We start from the raw sequence: 20,000 nt of genomic DNA, 5'->3' as shown, positions 1-20,000 counted from the left end.
ACGGGAGGGGAAGAAGCGCATGTGGTGTGTTGTGGATGGAGGGATGGAGGGAGGGTAGGGTGGGGGATGATGTACAAAATCAAGTGAATGGTTGTTGTTTCTTCTCTCCCTGTAAACCTTTCTGTCTTTCTCTCTCTCTCTCTCTCTCTCTCTCTCTCTCTCTCTCTCTCTCTCTCTCTCTCTCTCTCTCTCTCTCTCTCTCTCTATTCTGTCCTCACACGTTTTTTTCCAAAGAAAAACCCCTGCACCTCTCTGCCTTCATTTCCCACCCCACTGCCCCTCCCCCGTTGTCAGGGTGAGTTGACATGATTGGCAGGAAGATTAACTGACAGACAGTCTGACCCAATGAGAGCCTCTGTCCTAGGTAGACAGAGTAGAGGAGGAGATGGCCACAATAAAAAAAAACATCCTACTATTTCTTTAACCACTTAAATAGCTTGTGGCTCCTGTTCCATTATGTACGTTTGAGTTTTTACAATTATTATTCCCATTGAAACTCTGTCTGGCAGCTCAGCACCATGCCTTTCCCAGCTCTGTACAGTTCCGCTTCACATAACCGTTGCTACGGCGACGCCCTATGACCCCCCTCTGGCGACAGTGCAGAAGGGAATGCAATGCATGCTGGAAGCAGTAGCTCTCCTCGGGACACCAGAGGAACACACACACACATTCACACACCAGCCAGCCAGCTAGCAGCCTCTCCTGGTAACAAGCAGGTGCCATGCACTGCAATAAAGTAAAGGTGATATTTAACATTTGTGCACCAGAGAATAAGCACTCAGTGGAAACCAACCAGCGCATGCTGACTGCAAAACTCGGCAAGATTCAAGTAGAAGGCAAGACAGCTAGACAGAGGTGATGGACAGACAGATCTAAGGACCAACAGACCAAGGATCCAAGGACAGACAGATAGACAGACTGACAGATGTGAGAACAGATATGCCTGACACTCCTTTTCTTCTTCTTCTGCTGCTTCTTCTTCTTCTTCTTACAAAAAAGCTGTAGATAGCGCAGCACACTTTGACAATATGTTCTTCTCCCATTCTCTCTCTCTCTCTCTCTCTCTCTCTCTCTCTCTCTCTCTTTCTCTCTCTGCATGCCTGGTTTCCTTTTGCAACCCCTCAAAACCCCAGTGCTTCATGGGAAATAACTAAATAACTCCAGAATGTTCTGACACCAATGTATAAACAAACACCTTATCATCAGTCTCTCTATGTCTTGAACGAAAGAAAATAGATGCAGAGAAGAGCAAGTCATTCAAGACAAATGTTACAGTTTAGAGCTACCGGACGTTCATATTTCTACTTATCTAATCTACACAGACTGGTGAGTGAGGCAACTGTGTACTGACTGACTGACTAGCACCCCCAGCACACGTCTGTGTGTGACAGAGAAGATTAAGGGTCTGGTCATTGACCAGAACTTGGTGGGTTCTAGGAAGCGGGTTGACGAGTAAGCCAGGTTAAGGAAAGCTAGTAGCAAAGCTAGTAGCAAATCATCTAATAGAAGAGCCTGGTGTCAATTTTGTTTATTTACGGGGAAAAAATGACACCTGTTGGCTATCTGTTATTAGGTTTACTTTACTTGGCCAGGTTTATCACTTAATCATGTTCTTGGAATACACCCCTTGATCTGTTTTTTTTTCTGCTCACTATTTGATGTTTTGTTTCTTCTTTTTCAAGAATCACAAAAAAAGGATCCTGCATCCACCACCCCTCCCTCTGGTCATCAATTCTATTTTTTTTGCTTTCCTTTACACCTCTGTCTCTTACATTGTAGCGGTCTTAGTGTTGTGTTTATTTTTTCATTGATACTAATGTGAAATGTTGGAAGTATTAAAGTATTCCTATGTTGTTATTTTGTTTTGTTTTTAACAAAGCGCTTCGAGGCATTTGATAGTTATGTACAGGAAGTCTTTTTAAAACGACTCGGGATTCTTCTTCGATGTGTGTAGTTGTAATTATTTATAAGATATTTATTGCAAAGATTGTATAGTTAAGGCTGTAACAGTGCTGGAGAATAAGTTGGCCGCCTGTCTCTCTTTCTCTCTCCTCCGCTATTCTCTCTCTCTCTCTCTCTCTCTCTCTCTCTCTCTCTCTCTCTCTCTCTCTCTCTCTCTCTCTCTCTCTCTCTCTCTCTCTCTAATATAAGCAACTGTCCAACTTTGTGAGGTTTTCAAACTGTGATTGACATTGAATAATTTGACATATAATTGAACCATCAAAAGTAATTCTCTGCAAACAATAAGACGTTGATGTGAAAGTGTGTGCATACCTGTGTATAGTGCAGTTTGAGGCATTTTATCCAGGTTTAATTCTTGTCTCGTACCTTTAAAAGGGAATATTATATTTCATGTGAAAATGCATCATTGTAATAATAATGCAGCGTCATACAGCTACAGGTGTAAAATATTTTTGTTTGCTAATCAGAATTGAACTCCATACAGAAAGTAGTATGTCGTATTACAGCTGCACTGAACAGCTGAAGTCGTGTTTTTTTCTTTTAAAATAATTATTCTAAATTACGAGAGTAAAAGAGACAGTTGACACATGCTGCAATGCTTGACTTGAATGTGCATTTCTGAATGAAGGATAAGCAGTTAAAAAGACAATATGTTGGTTGAAAAAATAAATAAGTAAAATAAAGGTTTAAAAAAGAGAGATGGGAGGGTGTGGATAAACTGGCTCTTGTAAACTAACCTGCATGTTGTACTGGTGTGTACAAAACGCTGCTGTTGCTGAAAGACTCCTGACAAAGAAAGACACCTCCACACACCCCTCCACAGCTCCCCTTCTCCTTTCCCCATGACTTAATTCACTTGTGTTATGTTCTGCAACCTTGTCTTATAGAACTGGGGGTATTCCAAGAGGCTCAGTAGTAAACCAGGTGAAGTTGACCTTGAGGTAGTGGCAAATCATCTAATAGAGGAGCCTGGAGTCCTCATTTTCTTAACTAAATGACACTCGTGGGCGCTCTATTAGCAGGTTTACCACTTCCTGTAGGTTAACTTGGCCTGATTTATCACTTAACCGTGTTCTTGAAATGCCCTCCCTGATTTCTCTATTTTTTTGTTTGTGTTTGTAATTAACTAACAGCTGTAGGTGAGCCTCTGTAGTGGACTGAAGTGTTTAGGGTAGGGTGCAGCTTTGGCCTTTGTAGTTCTGTTTGCACTGTACATTTGCATCCAAACGAACTGGAATTGTATTCCTCTTCACTGCTGTATGCTTTACATTAAAATAAGGAAAAAAACACACACAACATGGACTTCTGTTTGTTTGGTATTTTTAATGGTGTGTGTGCGTGCGTGCGTGCGTGCGCGTTTTCATTGACTGTCATTTTCCTTATGTATGTTTGAATCGTAAGAACCAAATTTCACTCAGGTGATGGAATATAAACAAAAAATCTATTACTGTATGTCTGCCTTCAAATTTCTTGAAAGGGCTTTTCAATCAATTTCTGTCATGTGCTGTTGGATTATTATCAATGCCGTAGATATTAAAACATCATACTCCACTCCTTCTCCACTCTTATGCCATCAACTGACAATTACAATGAGCCATTAAAAATTATAGCAGCAATTACTGTTGTACATGTGACTCACAATCATTTCTTTGCAGATATTAGATGTCATTGTCAGTTTAATGCTCATATAGCCAGCACTGACTAGTCCTACTCCTCTGTTCAGTTAACCATAAAGGACCTGTGCACCCGGCTAGTGCATATAGTACAGAATGCAGCAAAATGGCAACAATACACAATGCAATTTTCCTTAACACAATCAAGTAGCATGTACAGAACAACTGAAATGCAAGATGGTTCATAACCACAATGAATAATGATATGAATCATTAAAACATACACATAAGGCCATTTGATACTATAGCCTATTTAAAGGGTTAAACTATCTTTTAACTATCTATTTAAACACTCAACACAGGAAGAATAGTGTGATCCTACAGGGTGAAACATTGATCTAACTAACCCTTTAAGCAGAATCAAGGATGGACCGTCTTGAATGTGTCGGTACTAGTTAGTACCACACGGGTGCAGTACAGACATTTTTGTTATAAATCAGGGGTTGGGAACCAATGACCCATGGCCACCAGTGGGTTGGGTAGCAGTTTATTGTAAATATTGCAGGTTCGGGTGGGGCAGGTCAAAATTGTGAAAATCCACAACCCGGAACTTTTGGAAATATTGGTGAATTTGCAATTCTGCGTTACACTCCCTTTCAGCCCCATTACTACTGGCTCGCCTGCTCTCTCTCTCTCTCTCTCTCTCTCTCTCTCTCTCTCTCTCTCTCTCTCTCTCTCTCTCTCTCTCTATCTCTCTCTCTCTCTCTCTCTCTCGCGCGCGCTCGCGCCACTCTTTCATAATATGACATCCAGGCTCTCTGGACCCTCCATTCTCCCTCAACATTCTCCAGGTTACCATGCCAACCTGGAATGTATCATTTTAGTAACTATTTGAATTCTATTTCTCTGAGTGCATGGCTTTGATTTGACATGTTCTGCTCAGTGTAGGCCTACTTGAGCAACACTGTGAGTAAATTAAAACAATAACAAAATAGTAACAAAAAAATAAGTCTGGTAATGTGTAAGGGAGACTGCAATCCAGCACACTATTATTATTATGACATGATGTTATTTGTTAGTTATGATGCCATTAATATATACTGATGTATCCTTCAGTTGATGGACATATGAAGTCCTACAATAGACTATGCATTATAATAAACATATATTCTATATGCAATAATATATGTCTTGCACTTTCACAGATTGTAAGACCCTGTTTACATGTGTATGGATACTTTTGTAGACACATCCATTTGGGCCTTTTGTGTACATGTAAGCCATGTTCCACAAGCCTTGTAAACGGGATCAAAATATGTAAACGAGTAAAAATATATATCCTCATACATGTCACCAAGGCCTGAATAAGTGGTCAAACTCCTGATCTTGAATAAAACTATTGACACCATGCCATATCTACTATGTCCCTCACTTACAAACAAACCTATTATTCTGTAATGCCTTATTCATGTTTTATGCTGTAGGTTGAGTAATAGGGGGAAGTAAGTCTCTCATCCCAGGAGGATGACTGAGGCATTCTTCGAGAGGTGCAGGGACAGAGTCTTTGCTACCAATCAAGTCCTTACTGAGAAGATCTTGAAAAACCCTTCCTACCCTTTTGTTAAATTGAACAATGGTACAGTATACATCATAATTTGTACACGATGGTCCTTTAATCATGATGTCTCTTTTGAGTTTGTGAAATATATCATGTATATACAATATATACCTAAGTGTGTTATCGTGAATTTTTGTGCTTTCAGTATTCGTGTATGAATATTTTCATGAGAACTTGGTGAAAGGAGCATTGCTGCTGCTGGCATCTGCTTCCACCATGCTGATATCCGTTTACAAGCCGGTGAGTAGACTGGTTAACTGTTACGGAGGTTAGGGTTGTGGTAATTACATAGGCAGGGAAATTCAGGCCCGGGGGCCACTGGATGTTTTACTTTGTTATTCTGCACATGTGACAAAACTCCTTGTAACTCCTATCCTTGAATCGTTTCATGGGACCCAGAGCCTTTACAAGAAAGACGATGTTTACATTTTAAGTCATGCTCTCATAGCCATGGCTGTTGCCTGATGAATGGATTGCACCTTGCTCCACCAACATCCATCTGGAGCTATTGCATGTCTATTGCATGTGATTGGGAAAATCACATGTCTGGCATTTTTAATGAGATGCTACTTTAACCACTCACATATTTGAAAATTGGGCCTACCGCTGAAATTGCAGAATTAATGTCAACAAGTGAGTCCATGTAAGTGGCCATTGTTGTCTGAAACAACTATTGCGTTTCACCTATTTTCCCCTTCTCCACTACTACATAGAATTGGGTCCCTACTACATTTTCTGTATTGAGAGAGTAAGGACCTTTCAGATGACTTTGTCCTGGGCCCACCCAAAGCTGTCAGCGGCCCTGTAATAATGTATTGTGAAGTAATCTTTATGTTCCTGGTGTTTCAGTCCTCCAACACCTCGTACAGCAACTTCCTGGTGTTCGGCTTTGGGATGGCTGTTTGTCTCCTGTGGTCGGGGGCTTTCCGCAGACGTCTGGTCATCGACTACGAGAACGAAGAGTACCGTTTCTACAAGTACACACACCTGTGCCACAGGGGGCCCCTCAACCAGATCTACATCCGCCTCGTTGCACAGAAGGCTGGTGAGTGAAGTGAAAGTGAAAACCCAACTGCCATTGTCATTGTGACACAGCACTCCACAGTGCAGTGTTCACTGCACACTGCACACAATAAATTTGCATTTATGCATCACCCCGTGAAAGGGGGCAGTGCGGCGGGACGGTACCATGCTCAGGGTACCTCAGTCATGGAGAAGAGTGGGGGAGAGCACTGGTTAGTTACTCCCCCCACCAACCTGGTGGGTCGGGGGTCGAACCGGCAAGCTTTGGGCTGCAAGTCTGACGCCATCCTCTGACCCTTGTTTGACTCTTGATCATGGGTAGTAAACTAGACAAGCTCGCCTAGTGACACAAATGTCACTAACATGTCAAATGTCAAACAAATGTCAGTAACATCATTCCTAATGTAGCTGCTTCACACAGATATAGACCACTAGATGTCGCACTCAGCCTTTTCGTGTGGGCCAACCTTGTGCACTGCTGTCTTGGTGTGATATGCTGTGTATTTCACAGATGGGATTGTACTGCCACCTACAGGATAATGTGTTCCTTGTCACAGATCGATGACAACATTATAACAAAGATTTTTTGAGTTCTCCCTTTAGAACAGGGGTGTCAAAAATGTAGGTTTTGCGGCCCCAAACTTGTAGAGACAAAAACAAAAGGATGTCATAATGAAAAGTACCGTAAATCTCAAGACACCAGCCCATAACAAAATGCACTGTTGTTGTCTGAGATTTCATCTTTTATGGTCGCCATTTACAGTAAATGCTCCTGATATACCCACTGTCATTCACCTCCAGATGATGGACTAGCGAAGTGATTCCAATATGTGGAATGTGATATTTTGCAATCCTGTCTGGTCTGGCAGACTTGAGATCAAATACGCTGTATGTGGCCCCTGAAGTCGAATGAGTTTGACACCCCAGCTTTAGAACGTCTCTGATTATACCCGCCAAACATTGTGTCAATCTGTCTGAGCCGTTCGTTCCAAAATAGAGGGGTGGTCAATGCGGCATCCAATGTTTTATATCTATGACTGTTTCAGAGGTGTCATAGCACAATCCTGAGCAGAACTAGACTTGTACATCCAAATAGGTGGCCGTGGCCTAATGGTTAAGGAGATGGGCGATTAGAGTTTCCTGGTGAACCAGAAGCTATGTGTTGACGCCCAGGGGGCTGGGCTACACAAACCCAGGCTACTGGTTCACCAGGAAACGATTAGAGGGTTGCAGGTTTGAATCCCATCCTTCCACTCCCTCCATGGCTGAGGTGCCTTTGAACAAGGCACCTAACAAGGCACCTAACCCCTCACTACTCTAGAAACTGTAACCAATGAGGTGAGTGAGGGAGAGAGAGAGAGAGGAAGTGAGATCTGCCTTGGGCTGAATGTATATAATAAGAGTGAGTTATATATGGTTAATATATGTGGAATGATGTGTGTAATGTCTTGTGTGTAATGTATTCTGTACCTACAAACGTTTGTATGTATGTATGTACAGTACTACTTGACATCTCTCAGGATTTATACATGATCACTCTTCTCTACTCTACACATCACACCACTACACATACCGCCTTTCTTTAAATCCTGACTCTTGTTATTAATCGGAGTTCCCTGTGTTATAAAATACCACTGCAGGTTCAAAACAAATGTTCCGTCTCATCCTGAATGGAAACAAGATCGAGCCTCGTACACTCTGTGGCTTCTCTGAGAAATACATGGTGAGTGGATGACCCTAGCCCTTGGGTTACGGAACCTCTGCAGTGCTGCAGAGCTGTCAAGTCAAGTCAAGTCAAGTGTTCTTTATTGTCAAAAATCTATGTAACAGGGTTAGCACAGAAGTTTGAAATTGTGTTTGACCAGTCTCTATTGTGCAGTTAAACTAAACATAGGTCAACAATTAAGGCATTGACAGTAACCACACACACATACACACACAATGTGCAGTTGAAACTAACATACTGATACATGAATATATATATCAGTGGTTATACAGGTAATGTGAGGAAGTGTAGATGCTGGCTGTATGCAAGGTGCAAAGAGTAAAGTCCAAGTGGTATGGTAAAAGTAATGTTCATGGAATGTTCTTGAAATGTTCATAGTTTTCTTCAATGTGTTGATTCGTCTGATGCCTTGAGAAAAGAAGCTGTGTTCCAGTCTGCTTGTGCGACGCTGCAAGCTATGCCATCACCTCACTTCTGTGTGTCAGATATTCAGAGGTCTCTTCTTTCTCTAGGGTAGTGTTTCTCAACTGGGGCGCTACAGGAGCGTTGAGGAGCCCCAGGGGGGCATTGAGAAGGATACAGTTGAGAGGGGGCAGTGACTAGTAGTCATTGGGGGCATTAGTCCATTTACTTTTTTAATACTAAGGGGGGTGTCGACAGCCTTATCATGAGGTCAAAGGGGGCGTTGGGAGGCTTAGGATGAGGTCAAGGGGGTGTTTGTTCAAAAAAAGGTTGAGAACCACTGCTCTAGTGTCTGAGTGTCAATTAAACCCAATTAACTATTTCTGGTTAACTACTAGAATTAGTATTTAGCTAGGGCCTATTTGCATAGCCCATGTTATGTGCAGGGCCGGATTAATACACATGCTATGGCTGCAGCCTAGGGGGCCCCAACTGCCAGGGGGCCCCTGACTGTCAAAAAGGGGGAAAAAATGCTAAATTTTGACAGAATGCAATAGGCCTATTGAAAAAATCATGTCATATTGAGAACAGTTGGTAGACACATTATCCTCCAAGATAAAAATCAAGATACTGTCTATGTAAATTTGTCCCGAAATTTGCCTAGGCCGTCTTAATCCGGCCCTAGTTGCGTGAGATATGAGTGACCCAATCAAGGTGGTAGCCTACAAAACATGTGGATCTGATCTGAACTGTACTACATGACAGACTGAAACTCTCTCTCTCTCTCTCTCTCTCTCTCTCTCTCTCTCTCTCTCTCTCTCTCTCTCTCTCTCTCTCTCTCTCATGTGCCAGCTACTTGAGTGCCAGGGCAGGACCATTGCATCCACTTTAAAGGTGAACTACTTTGACTTCCAAGACACCTCCCAGCGGCACTGTGTTATTCACCGACCAACAAAACACTAAATGCATTTATTAAAAGCTAGTCTTGCAAGCTCTGTAATACAGTAGGCTATGTGAAGTTCGTTGTTTACAGTATATTGCACACGTTTATGAAGTTAATGCAACGTTTATAAATTGTTCACAGCCCTTAATTAGTAGGCTACTCCTGTGCATGATGTGCACTGTGGATCAACTGATGCATGTCTGTTATAAATACCTCATAAGTTTACATTTGGATCGGGGTTTTTATAGGCCTAGATAAGACCAAACAATTGTCTTATCCTGGTCACATCGCTGATCATATTCAAAATCTTGCAAATCCTTTGAAGTAGAATTCTACTACAAGCCTACCTCCGTAGATAAGAGGTAGGCTACTGCATCAGGGGTAATGGGGCGGTTACCACTCTCACTAGCATCCTCACGGCCAATCACAACACGGAGCACAACACAGCGAGGAGGAAGATCCGTTGCCAACCTTCCCAGATCTGTAAACAAGGGGAGTCGGGCAACAACAGAGCACTTTAGTTAGCACAGCTAACAAGCTAGTTAGCTAGCTTTTTCTTGTGTTTCTGTGCAGAAATCCTGTGGGGTTTGCTTTAGCAGGGAGCTTTCGTGGGCAGGAAGACCGATTCTTCCCACAGAAGCCTTTCTGCACGCGCTCGATAAGTTTTTAAAATGTCGGTGTTTTCAGAAGCGGCTCTAGAGAAGAAACTCTCCGAGCTCAGCAACTCCCAGCAAAGCGTCCAGACACTGTCTCTATGGTTAATCCATCACAGGAAGCACTCGAAAGCTATCGTCAGTGTTTGGTACAACGAACTTAAAAAGGGTAAGTTGGCTTGGTAAAGTTATTAGTATATTGCGGTTTGTCAGTATTTGTTTAATGCATGGTAAATGGCATTGTAGAGCTAGTCGAGAACAACCAACTGCTAGCTTGCTAATGTTCCCCCAACTTGCGTGGATTCGTTCGTAAAGGTTTGTAGCAGAGCCTAACCACTCCTCTCTTGTTTGCAAAGAGAATCGGACATGTTTGATTAAACAATCGTGGGTTGTTATTGTGTGGATCGTTAGGACAAATGGAGTAGCCGTTTCAGGTCTGTGGAATTACTGTCAGCAGGCTAACGCGGGGAACACGTTTGTGAGGTGCATGCAAAATCTTGACCTCTGAACTCTCGTGGTGAAACGTTTTGCAGATGAAAATGACCAGCGCTTCTACTATGTCTAGGCCTGTTTTCTCTCTGGTATCCCATTGACAGACTTATTGCATTTGATAGGGTTACATGCATTGATTAAAACATGAATAAGGCTGTGGCTACGAATGTGGCTAACATCACCTAATCGTGTTTTACAGGGGACTTCTGAGCCCAACCCACCTCCTGTGAAATATATTTTATACACCCGATGTAGCGCAGATATCACCTTAGTTGTCTGTTTAAAATAGATGACCAATGTTTGGGTAATGCAATGTGTGGTCACTGCTTTGTTGTTCTAAAAATGATTGAGTGCAAAGATTGATGGCGGGAACCATCGTCAAGGTAACCATTTTCTAAAGGTATCATGGCATTGACTTATACCGACCGTGATGATACAGAGACATGGCTAGTGTCCCCATTTCAATTTCTAACGTCTGACAAACACAAAAGCACTCTTGCGCTCTCCAGTAGCACCTTGCTCTGCCTACAACAAGAATGGAATGTTATTGTTAACAGGATGTGATCAAGATCCTGGGAAAACTAAAAGCAAGGATAGACGCCAATGGTTTCACCTTTTTGTGGTGGTCTATTTAGTTTTTCTGTGATGCCCATAGCAAATTGTGTACAATTTAATTTAGTCTTTCTCATTCGGTGATAAATCTTTACGCAGTGAGTCCATTAAAGCCTACCACAGTTTTACTTTGTGTTTTTTGTAATTCATTGCAACAGCTTGTTGCAGTGTTTCCACCTGTGCTGTACGCCTGTCCATTGACGTCATGTCAGTGTTAGTTTATGTACCTGACCAGTGGCTTATCACATATTTGCATTTTTTGGGTGTGTGCAGACATGCATTCAGTCATTTACTCTACAGTCCCAGGAAAAAGTTTGTACACCCTTTGACATTTCTTACATTTCTGTCAAAATTGGTCATAAAACATAGTCTGATCTTTCCAGAAATCACAAGAAGGAACAACCAGAGTCTGCTTTAACTAATTCAACCCAAACATTTACAAGTTTTCATATTTTCATTGGCCATAAGATGTAAACATTCACAGGACAGCAAGGCATAAGTAAGTACACCCTTGCATTCAATAGGTTTTAACCTTAAGTTAGTCGCAATAACCTCAACCAGATGTTTCCTGTAGTTGCAGATCAGATTAACAAAACAATCTGGATGTATCTTGTCTCCCTCTTCTTTAGAAAACTGCCCTTCTTCAGCAAGGTTTCTGGGATATCTTTAGTGAATAGCTTTCTTGACTTCATGCCATATCATCTGAAATGTTTTTGTCAGAGCTTTGACTGGGCTATTCCAGAATGTGTATTTCATTCTTATGAAGCAATTTGAATGTCAATTGCCTCTAAAATATGGGTAGTTGTCCCATTTCAGCACCCATCCTCTTGTGTGCCTCAACTGTGTGACAGACTACCTCACATTCTTTCTGTAAAATATCTCAATAAACTTCTGAGTTCATTGTTCCACTGATAATAGCTAACTGACAAGGGCCTGAGGCACCAAGGTAGCCGCATATAATGATGCTGCCGCCACCATACTGAAAAGTGGAGATGATGTTTTGGTGAAGGTGTGGTTCTCCAGTTCTCCTCCAAACATGATACTATGTGTTCCCCTGAAAAATTCAACTTTAGTTTCAACGTTGGTCTACTGAATATTTAGCAGTAATTTTATGAAGCATATAAATGCTTTTTCGCAAACCTCAAAGTTGCAGCAATATTTTTTTGGACAGAAACCCCAATCATTTTAGATTGGCAGAATGAACCCCATTTTTAGCTTTTCTTGGTTACATCTCCACATCTGAGTATGGTGGCGGGAGCATCATTATATGCGGCTACCTTGCTGCCTCAGGCCCTTGAAAGTTTGCTACTATCAGTGGAGCAATGAACTCAAGTTTATTGTGATATTTTACAGAAAAAATGTGAGGAAGTCTGTCACACAGTTGCAACACACAAGAGGATGGGTGCTGAAATGTGACAACAACCCATACTTAAGAAGCAAATCGACATTAGAATGGCTTCATAACAATGAAGTACACATTCTGGAATAGCCCAGACAAAGCCCTGACTAAAAACAATTGAGATTATATGGCATGAAGTCAATAAAGCTATGCACTCCAGACATCCCAGAAACCTTGATGACGAGAGGCAGTTCTCTAAAGAAGAGGGAGACAAGATACATCCAGATTGCTTTGTTAATCTGATCTGCAACTACAGGACAAGTCTGGTTGAGGATATTGCAACTAACTGAGGGTTAAAACCTATTTAATGCAAGGGTGTACTTACTTATGCCTTGCTCTCCTGTGAATGTTATAGCCTTATGGCCAATAAAAATATGAAAACATGTAATTGTTTGTTTGGAATTAGTTAAAGCAGACTCTGTTTGTTCCTTCTTGAGATTTCCGGGAAGATCAGACCATGTTTTATGATCTATTTTGACTGAAAAGTAAGAAATTTCAAAGGGTGTACAAACTTTTTCTTGGGACTGTATATCGCCATGCAGTCATGTCTTCTGTGCCTTGGTCGAAAACTTCTGGGATGGATGGTGAGAAATTCCTATTCAGTTAGTCAACTCAATATCAAAGACATTGATGTGAAAAAAACACAAAGCAATTTTGGGGCTCTTTGTTTTGTGTTATGTGCATGTGTCATTCCATTCACATTCTCCAGAGCTCTATTTTTAGAAAGCAAGCTCAAAGACATGTTCATAGGGATGCACCGATACCGGCACCCGATGCTGCTCATTATTCTCGTACTAGTACCCGTCATGCACATGCCGATACCAGGAACGATTCTGCTATTAAGCTTACACAAAACAATGCAAAATCTTGTCACTTTCTGTGGACTTGAAAGCAGCATGGAAAAAAGTGCCACCTCATACATTTACTAACATTTAAATCTACATGGAAATGGACAATAAAAATATCACGGGTGGAAAAAAACAAGGCCATGCATTTATTTTCATTGTATTTTGGTGGTAAAAGGTATCGGTACTCAGTATCGGCAAGTACACACATTAATGTACTCGTACTTGTATCGGTTTTCAAAAAAGTGGTATCGGTGCATCCCTACATGTTCAAGTAATAGTCGGTTGACCTCCAGAACAGAAGAATAGACGTTCTGACTTTGTTTTGATGGGACAATGAGGCCATCATCTGTTTTTATACTCTTATTATTAGTCTTTTTTTGTGATTTTTGTGAGTTCCTCCTCAAAACTGCTCCAGGGGGCTGAGACTAGCACTGTTGTTAATTCACTCTGAAAAGTCACTTTGAATGAGAGTCAGTTGAATGCAGTGCGATGTAAGGCAGTCACATGACATTTTACTGGATGCAGGTGTGTGTCGTATCACATGCTACATTTCTGTGGTTAGCAGCAGCAAATGTAGCCCTCAGTAGATAATCTATGGCTTATCTGTATAGCCTAGATGTCTCTACACATGCGTTTCTTCCCCTTACAAGCACACAAGATTATAACCAAAACTATTGACCAAGAGAGGAGCACCATAGAATAATTCTCTTTTCTTGCAAGAAAATAGGAGGCCTAGGTTGCTGAAGTTGTGATTTGGTATGTGCAAGGTTAGCCACAGTTCAAGCGTGATTACCAAAAGAGGGTTGGTTGCCTGCTACATCAGCCACTTAACCATGATGTTTTTCACATCTTATGCAAATTCACTGTATTTGTAAAATTGTATGCACTCTATTTGACCATCAGGCAATAAGTTGAGTTTCCACACATGTATAGTATTTGACCAACAGAATGATCACCTGAATAATTTAACATCATTAGAATTGATTTGGGTGCAAGGTGTTGAGAGCCCGGATATTTTATCTGCCAGGCTAAACATTATGAGCATTGTTGCAGCAACAATGCTTCCTGTGACCAGTTATTGTCACATGGTGACAGAGAAGTCAAAGCAAATAGTGAACTATTTTGTGGAAAGGGACTGGCATGGAATAATAATTTGTGCTTTATCAGGGCAGTGTCTAGCACACTTTTCATGAATTCAATAGTGTGTTCCATATTGAGAACACACTAAGGCCTGTTTTGAAACAAAAAAGCAGTGAACGCCATTGGGTTACAATAATGGTTTTACGAATATAGACTAACTGATGTTTTACTGTTTTAAATGTCCACAAAGAAGCCATCCCAGTGTTTCCCACAGAAATTTTGGAAACTATGGGGGCAGCCGGGGCTTATTTTGTCCGGGGGGGGGGGGGGGGGGGGGGGGGTGGGTGTGTGTGTGTTCTCACACGGGCCTTTTTGGGGGGGGGGGGGGGGGGGGGGGGGTGTATTCTTGTAGCGTAAATGCAAAACGGCAAAAACAATGACTACAGTATGACATTGCGCATGGAGAAACTGTAGGCCTGGGCCTATATTTCAGCCATTTATATTTTGAGAAATAAGGCTACATAAGATTTTACCCATGACTTGTATAATAGTAGTACATTGTCATTATCAAAAAATGCAGTACAGTGAATAATTTCTGTTTACAACACAGTTTAATCCATTCGTCCTCATGCAGGGGTCTGGGAAACAATAATAAAAACAAAATAGGAGCAGAGATAAGAATTTAAGAGCACTGTGAAATTGTTAACGCATAGACAAAAAGGGTCTTAGAGGGTAGGCTATGCCTTTTCCCCCACACATATCTGTAGGCGTACACATTCTACATGAGGGGTGCTGGTCACAGGGCCAGTTTTTTCCAAATTCCTCCCATTAAAAGGGCTGAACAACATATTACACATTTATGTCTATATTCATATTCATTACACATTAATTTCTATATGCAGCCCGATGTCTCCTCTGCTGTGATGCAATGAAGGTCTGTCACCAAACTCATTACAACTGTAAAACAAAGCCTAGGGAGTGTTAGTAAACTCATCCCAACTGTCCCTTCTCTGAAGGTTTTTTATATTGCTCCCAAACCCAAGTAAACTACAACAACTTGACTAGGCGTTTGATCCCTGTCTTTCAAGCACTTGTGGTTCTCTCTATAGCAGGGGTGCCCAACCTTTGTTTAACCAAGATCTACTTTTGAAGTGATGGTCTGCCGTGATCTACCAAGTCAAATTTAAGGATGTCAGTATGAAAATTTAAGACCACCATTTATTAATCACCATTATTATGAACAAAGTGTTTTTAGTAGGCTACAGTGGCCGTATCTTTTCAGTGTGTTTTTAAAGTGTGTTGAGTAGCCTTTACAAAGGCTATCTCTGTCTTTACAAAGCAATGCAGCACTGATAGTATGCAGATATAATTTCAGTCATACACAAGTCATAAACAACTGAAACAATTTCAAAATGATACACATTTGGTATAAAAGGCACATAGGCCCTATTTCTAAAATATGATGAAGCATTATCATGCCTTCAGTGGTATAGGCTACAAATTAAAAAGGGCTCTGAAATTCACCATTTGTTATGGGTAAATAGTAGGAGAGAGAGAGAGAGAGAGAGAGAGAGAGAGAGAGAGAGAGAGAGAGAGAGAGAGAGAGAGAGAGAGAGAGAGAGAGAGAGAGAGAGAGAACTCATTGGATTGGTTAACACCCCTGTTGTGTCACTTCTTCTATGAAGGTTTTTTTTTCAGCTCTCTGGGACAGTAGCACAGCAAAGGCTTTCTATTGTGAGTTTGGCCAATCGTTTTGTCCACAACTGAAGCAAGAAACGGCACAAATTGAAGTGAATTCCATACATGTCAAGTTGTCAACAACTAACATTTCCCTTACACGCGGCACGCGATGTAAACGCAGTTAGCGATGATGCATGCGACTAGCGATTTGGACGAAGATCCTCGCATATCGGCGTGTCATAACGCATCGTTGCGCACATGTTCTGTTACTCACCCGATGTTACACGTATGCACACATGAATCAACTGTAGGCCCTAAAGCGGCGTACACACACAAAGCTAGCATTTCGCTTGCTCGCCTACTCGCCACTTTTCATGGAACGTTCGCTGAAGGTTCCCGCGGCTTTAACTGCCAATGGACAGCCGAGAAGTACCGAACTCTGCATTCCAATTGGTTACTCGCTTACTCGCCTCGCTCGAAGATAAAATATTTTCAACTCGGAATCCGCCCACATCGCATCGCTTGCACAGTACTCGCCTACTCTCCTGCGAGTCTCGCTGGGACCCATTGACATTCTATTGAGTTCATTCGCTGAGCGAGTAACTAGCAGCGACGTGTGTGTACGGCCCTTAATACCCTTACGGTCACTTCCTAATGCTTTCCCCTCATTCTGTGTTACCGTGGGACTACTTATCTAACCAATACAGAGTCTATAGGATGTATTTACTCCAGGAGGAGGAAGGAAGGAAATTCAATCGTAATTCAAATCGTTTTTTAACAAAAACGGATATCGTTAAAAAAAAAAATTTTTTTTTTTTTTTTATTTTTTTTACATTTTCGTAAACTATGGCGGCCAAATTTAAACTATGGCGGGCCGCCATAGTTTCCTCAATGTATGGGAAACACTGCATCCATATAATACACATTTTTCAACTCAGTTTGTATCCGGGGGACACATTTATTCATGCATACATTTGTGAATGTGTAGCTTAAATTCTGAAGGTTAGGTTGGATTCGAACCAGGGATGCACCGATACTGGTATCGGTATCGGCACTCGATACTGTTCATTGTACTCGTACTCGACAAGCACTTGCCGATACCAGGAACGATACTGCTATTACGCAAAACAATGCAAAATCATGTCACCTTCTGTGGACTTGAAAGCAGCATGGAAAAAAAGTGCCACCTCATACATTTACTAACATTTAAATCTACATGGAAATGGACAATAAAAATATCACAGGTGGAAAAAACAAGGCCATGCATTTATTTTCATTGTATTTTGGTGGTAAAAGGTATCGGTATCGGTACTCGGTATCGGCAAGTACACACATTAATGTACTCGTACTTGTGTCGGTTTTCAAAAAAGTGGTATCGGTGCATCCCTAATTCGAACCTGTAACCCTCTGAGCCATTGTCCAACTAACCATTAGGGCAAGGCTGCCCAACCCACCCTGCTGTGCTGTGTGGGGAGATGTTGACTGCATTTCTGCTGGTAAATGCTGTAGAATGCACTTTCACTTGTCAGTAGTGATGGATGTTCCCTCCTTACTTGTTAACTGTGGTCATTGTTAGCCATTTCTGGTTGTAGTGGCACACTTCCTCTTGCACTTCTGTCAGCATTCTGTGTATGTAGTCTGCACATTATTTACGAATGATTTGTGCCCAAAGGATCTGAACACTTATCAGCACCACGTTTGAACGTTCATGTCCACATACGCACTCACATCATCAGTAATATTATGCGATTTTCAATAGTGTGCTGGTGGTGTGGTGCTTTCTATTTATGCACAGGTTGGTCCCTCCGTGTGTAGCAGAAGCGATGGCACACGTATGCACGCACACAGTCTCAATGCCACATAAAACCTTTATTAATTTACGAGTATTGGGCCTATGCATCTTTGACAAGTACTGCCCCCCAAGACGGCAGTGCTTCAAAACTGTCCTATAGAACTCAGGAGCATTGAAGATGTGAGAAGCACCAACGCCACAATGCCCAGTATTTTTGTATTGCTTTGATGCACTTCCCCGATTGGAAGAAACACAATTATTTAGTAACATGACCAAGTATGTGTTATAAAGTAAATATCCAGTCTGAGCCAAGGTTTGACTGAAGAAAGTAGGCTAGTAAATGGCTTTTGGGTCTCTGTGGGGCAGCGGAGTGCAGTGTACCATATGTCTTGTCTGTCTTCATCTGGTGACTTGGGGCATGTTCTGCTACGGATGAGACACATGACGTCCACTGATGACCTTTCAAGGTGAAAACAAACATCGCCTTTGTGTCTGAGTGGCTTCTCTCCATCAGTCAGAAGCACTCAGTCTAAGGAATGAGCTTTACCATGATCAGCATGCAGGGAATGATGGATTGGGCATATGAAGTGAGTACATGAAGAGATGCAGCCTGTTTTGTTGAGAAGAGCTGGTCTCTTCGTATTGGCTATTTGGGGCAGGGAGGTTTGTGTAATTGTTCTAAAGTCAGAGTCACAGGGATTTAGAATGTTATTTTGCCTGTGTAAGTTAAGCTATTGCTTTATCATAAAGTGTCCGCTGAGTTGCATAACTTTTTGTGAAGTTTAAGACGTACAGTAAAGAAAAAAGTAAACAAGCCAGGTCCCCATTAGGACATCCAGGATTTTCAAAGGGCTGAACAAAACGTTGTGTCTTTAGCACTGACAAGGCAAGGTTAGAGTGAGCAATACAACTGCATGTTGAAATTGGCTGGACTTCTCACTTAAGGTGTCTGGATGGAGTCTCGATCCCAGATGTGATGCTCTTGCTGTGGTGTTTTTTTTGTTGCCTCCAGCAGTTCCTTCCAGACAGAGGTGCATGGAAGGCATTCACTAATTCTAAACCCTAAAGTTAAACTTAAATCCTAACTAATGCTTTACCCAGATCCTAAACCTGACCTTTAACCTAAACCTTCACCTTTTAGATGGTGTGCCTGGCAGGCCTTAAAGGCAGTATTGGGGGCAAACACTTGCTTAAGACCGGTAGTAGACGCCCTGTTGCTATGGAGAAAGCGAGGAGGTGACAGAAACCATAGAGGATGATTCCCAACGGAAGTCTGGGTTCCCCTACAGACCCCATGCCTTAAAACAGGCTCACCAGGAGTGTGTATTTTAGTGACATCTTCCTCCTGAGACTGCAATGTGTTCACTGTGTCTCATGGGCTCTACTTGCCACAGACAAAACAGACCACTTATTTAGTTAAAAATAGTTCCCCTTAAAATGGTTGGCAACAACATGGACTTTTGAGCCATATTACTCATTACCCACAGTGTTTGTACTGAACATAATTTTTTTTGTCAAATTATTCTTGCAGGTAGTTGTTTGGTATTAGCGAGGTAAAATAATTCTGCCATCGTACTGACTGGGTGTACCGGTGTGTTAATTGTATTTAGACTACATGGGAAAAGCAGGTTTCTCTCTGCTGCTTTTCTAAGAATTACATAACATTTTCTCCGTAATAAAGCCCACCAATACCGCTAAACTAGACAGTGATCTGTTCTCTGCTGTGTAATAACTTACAGGTTTGAACACATTTCACCTGGGAGCGATTGGGTTACCATAGCTATGCACAGTGACCGCAATCACTACGGCGTGATGTTTTTATTGACTGTGTTAGCTCAATTTGGGCTGTGTTGCACTGCTCTAAATGGACTTAATATGTTGTGTCAGGTAACTGTCAGGTTCTGTATGAATGTGAGGTAACCAACTTTGGTGTGTGTGTGTGTGTGTGTGCGCGCATGTGTGTTTTTAGCCCAGGTACCCCGTAAGCTGACGTTCATCTACCTGGCCAATGATGTGATCCAGAACAGCAAAAGGAAGGGGCCCGAGTTCACACAGGACTATGCCCCCGTCATAGTGGACGCCTTCAAACACGTCGCCAGGTACAGACTCTCGCTCTCTCTCTCTCTCTCTCTCTCTCTCTCTCTCTCTCTCTCTCTC

General features: G+C 41.9%; 3 protein-coding genes across 5 annotated transcripts in view; all 3 read left to right on the top strand.

The window, feature by feature from the left end:
• Positions 1-3,258, top strand: part of grinaa (glutamate receptor, ionotropic, N-methyl D-aspartate-associated protein 1a (glutamate binding)) — a 42,133-nt gene extending 38,875 nt beyond the window's left edge. For both annotated transcript variants that reach the window (XM_063185191.1, XM_063185190.1), the window contains 2 exons: positions 1-24; positions 1,683-3,258. The exon at positions 1-24 is cut by the window's left edge and continues 171 nt beyond it. The gene's annotated coding sequence lies outside the window, so the exon portion shown is untranslated. The remainder of the gene's footprint in view (positions 25-1,682) is intronic.
• Positions 3,259-4,464: 1,206 nt separating this feature from the next.
• LOC134435659 (cation channel sperm-associated auxiliary subunit TMEM249-like) lies at positions 4,465-9,346 on the top strand. The gene is made up of 6 exons (XM_063184693.1): positions 4,465-4,541; positions 5,060-5,211; positions 5,339-5,433; positions 6,043-6,238; positions 7,857-7,939; positions 9,197-9,346. The coding sequence occupies exons 2-6, from the start codon at positions 5,100-5,102 to the stop codon at positions 9,305-9,307; spliced, it is 597 nt and encodes a 198-aa protein (XP_063040763.1). The 5' UTR covers positions 4,465-4,541; positions 5,060-5,099; the 3' UTR covers positions 9,308-9,346.
• Positions 9,347-9,784: 438 nt separating this feature from the next.
• Positions 9,785-20,000, top strand: part of LOC134436136 (regulation of nuclear pre-mRNA domain-containing protein 1A-like) — a 19,807-nt gene continuing 9,591 nt past the window's right edge. For both annotated transcript variants that reach the window (XM_063185186.1, XM_063185187.1), the window contains exons 1-2: positions 9,785-10,109; positions 19,813-19,942. In XM_063185186.1, the coding sequence (XP_063041256.1) occupies positions 9,959-10,109; positions 19,813-19,942 (281 nt within the window). In that variant the 5' untranslated portion in view covers positions 9,785-9,958. The remainder of the gene's footprint in view (positions 10,110-19,812; positions 19,943-20,000) is intronic.

The sequence above is a fragment of the Engraulis encrasicolus genome, chromosome 20 (genome assembly GCF_034702125.1).
Source record: "Engraulis encrasicolus isolate BLACKSEA-1 chromosome 20, IST_EnEncr_1.0, whole genome shotgun sequence".
Taxonomy (NCBI): Eukaryota; Metazoa; Chordata; class Actinopteri; order Clupeiformes; family Engraulidae; genus Engraulis; species Engraulis encrasicolus.
The sequence above is the reverse complement of the archived record's forward strand: the minus strand, read 5'-3'. Positions and strand labels throughout refer to the sequence as shown.

Excerpts from the sequence above, each read along its gene's own strand:
- LOC134435659 (XM_063184693.1), top strand. The coding sequence starts at position 5,100 with ATGACTGAGGCATTCTTCGAGAGGTGCAGGGACAGAGTCTTTGCTACC. Across the intron at positions 6,239-7,856 it reads CCTCGTTGCACAGAAGGCTG|GTTCAAAACAAATGTTCCGT; the intron begins GTGAGTGAAGTG and ends ATACCACTGCAG. Across the intron at positions 7,940-9,196 it reads GCTTCTCTGAGAAATACATG|CTACTTGAGTGCCAGGGCAG; the intron begins GTGAGTGGATGA and ends CTCATGTGCCAG.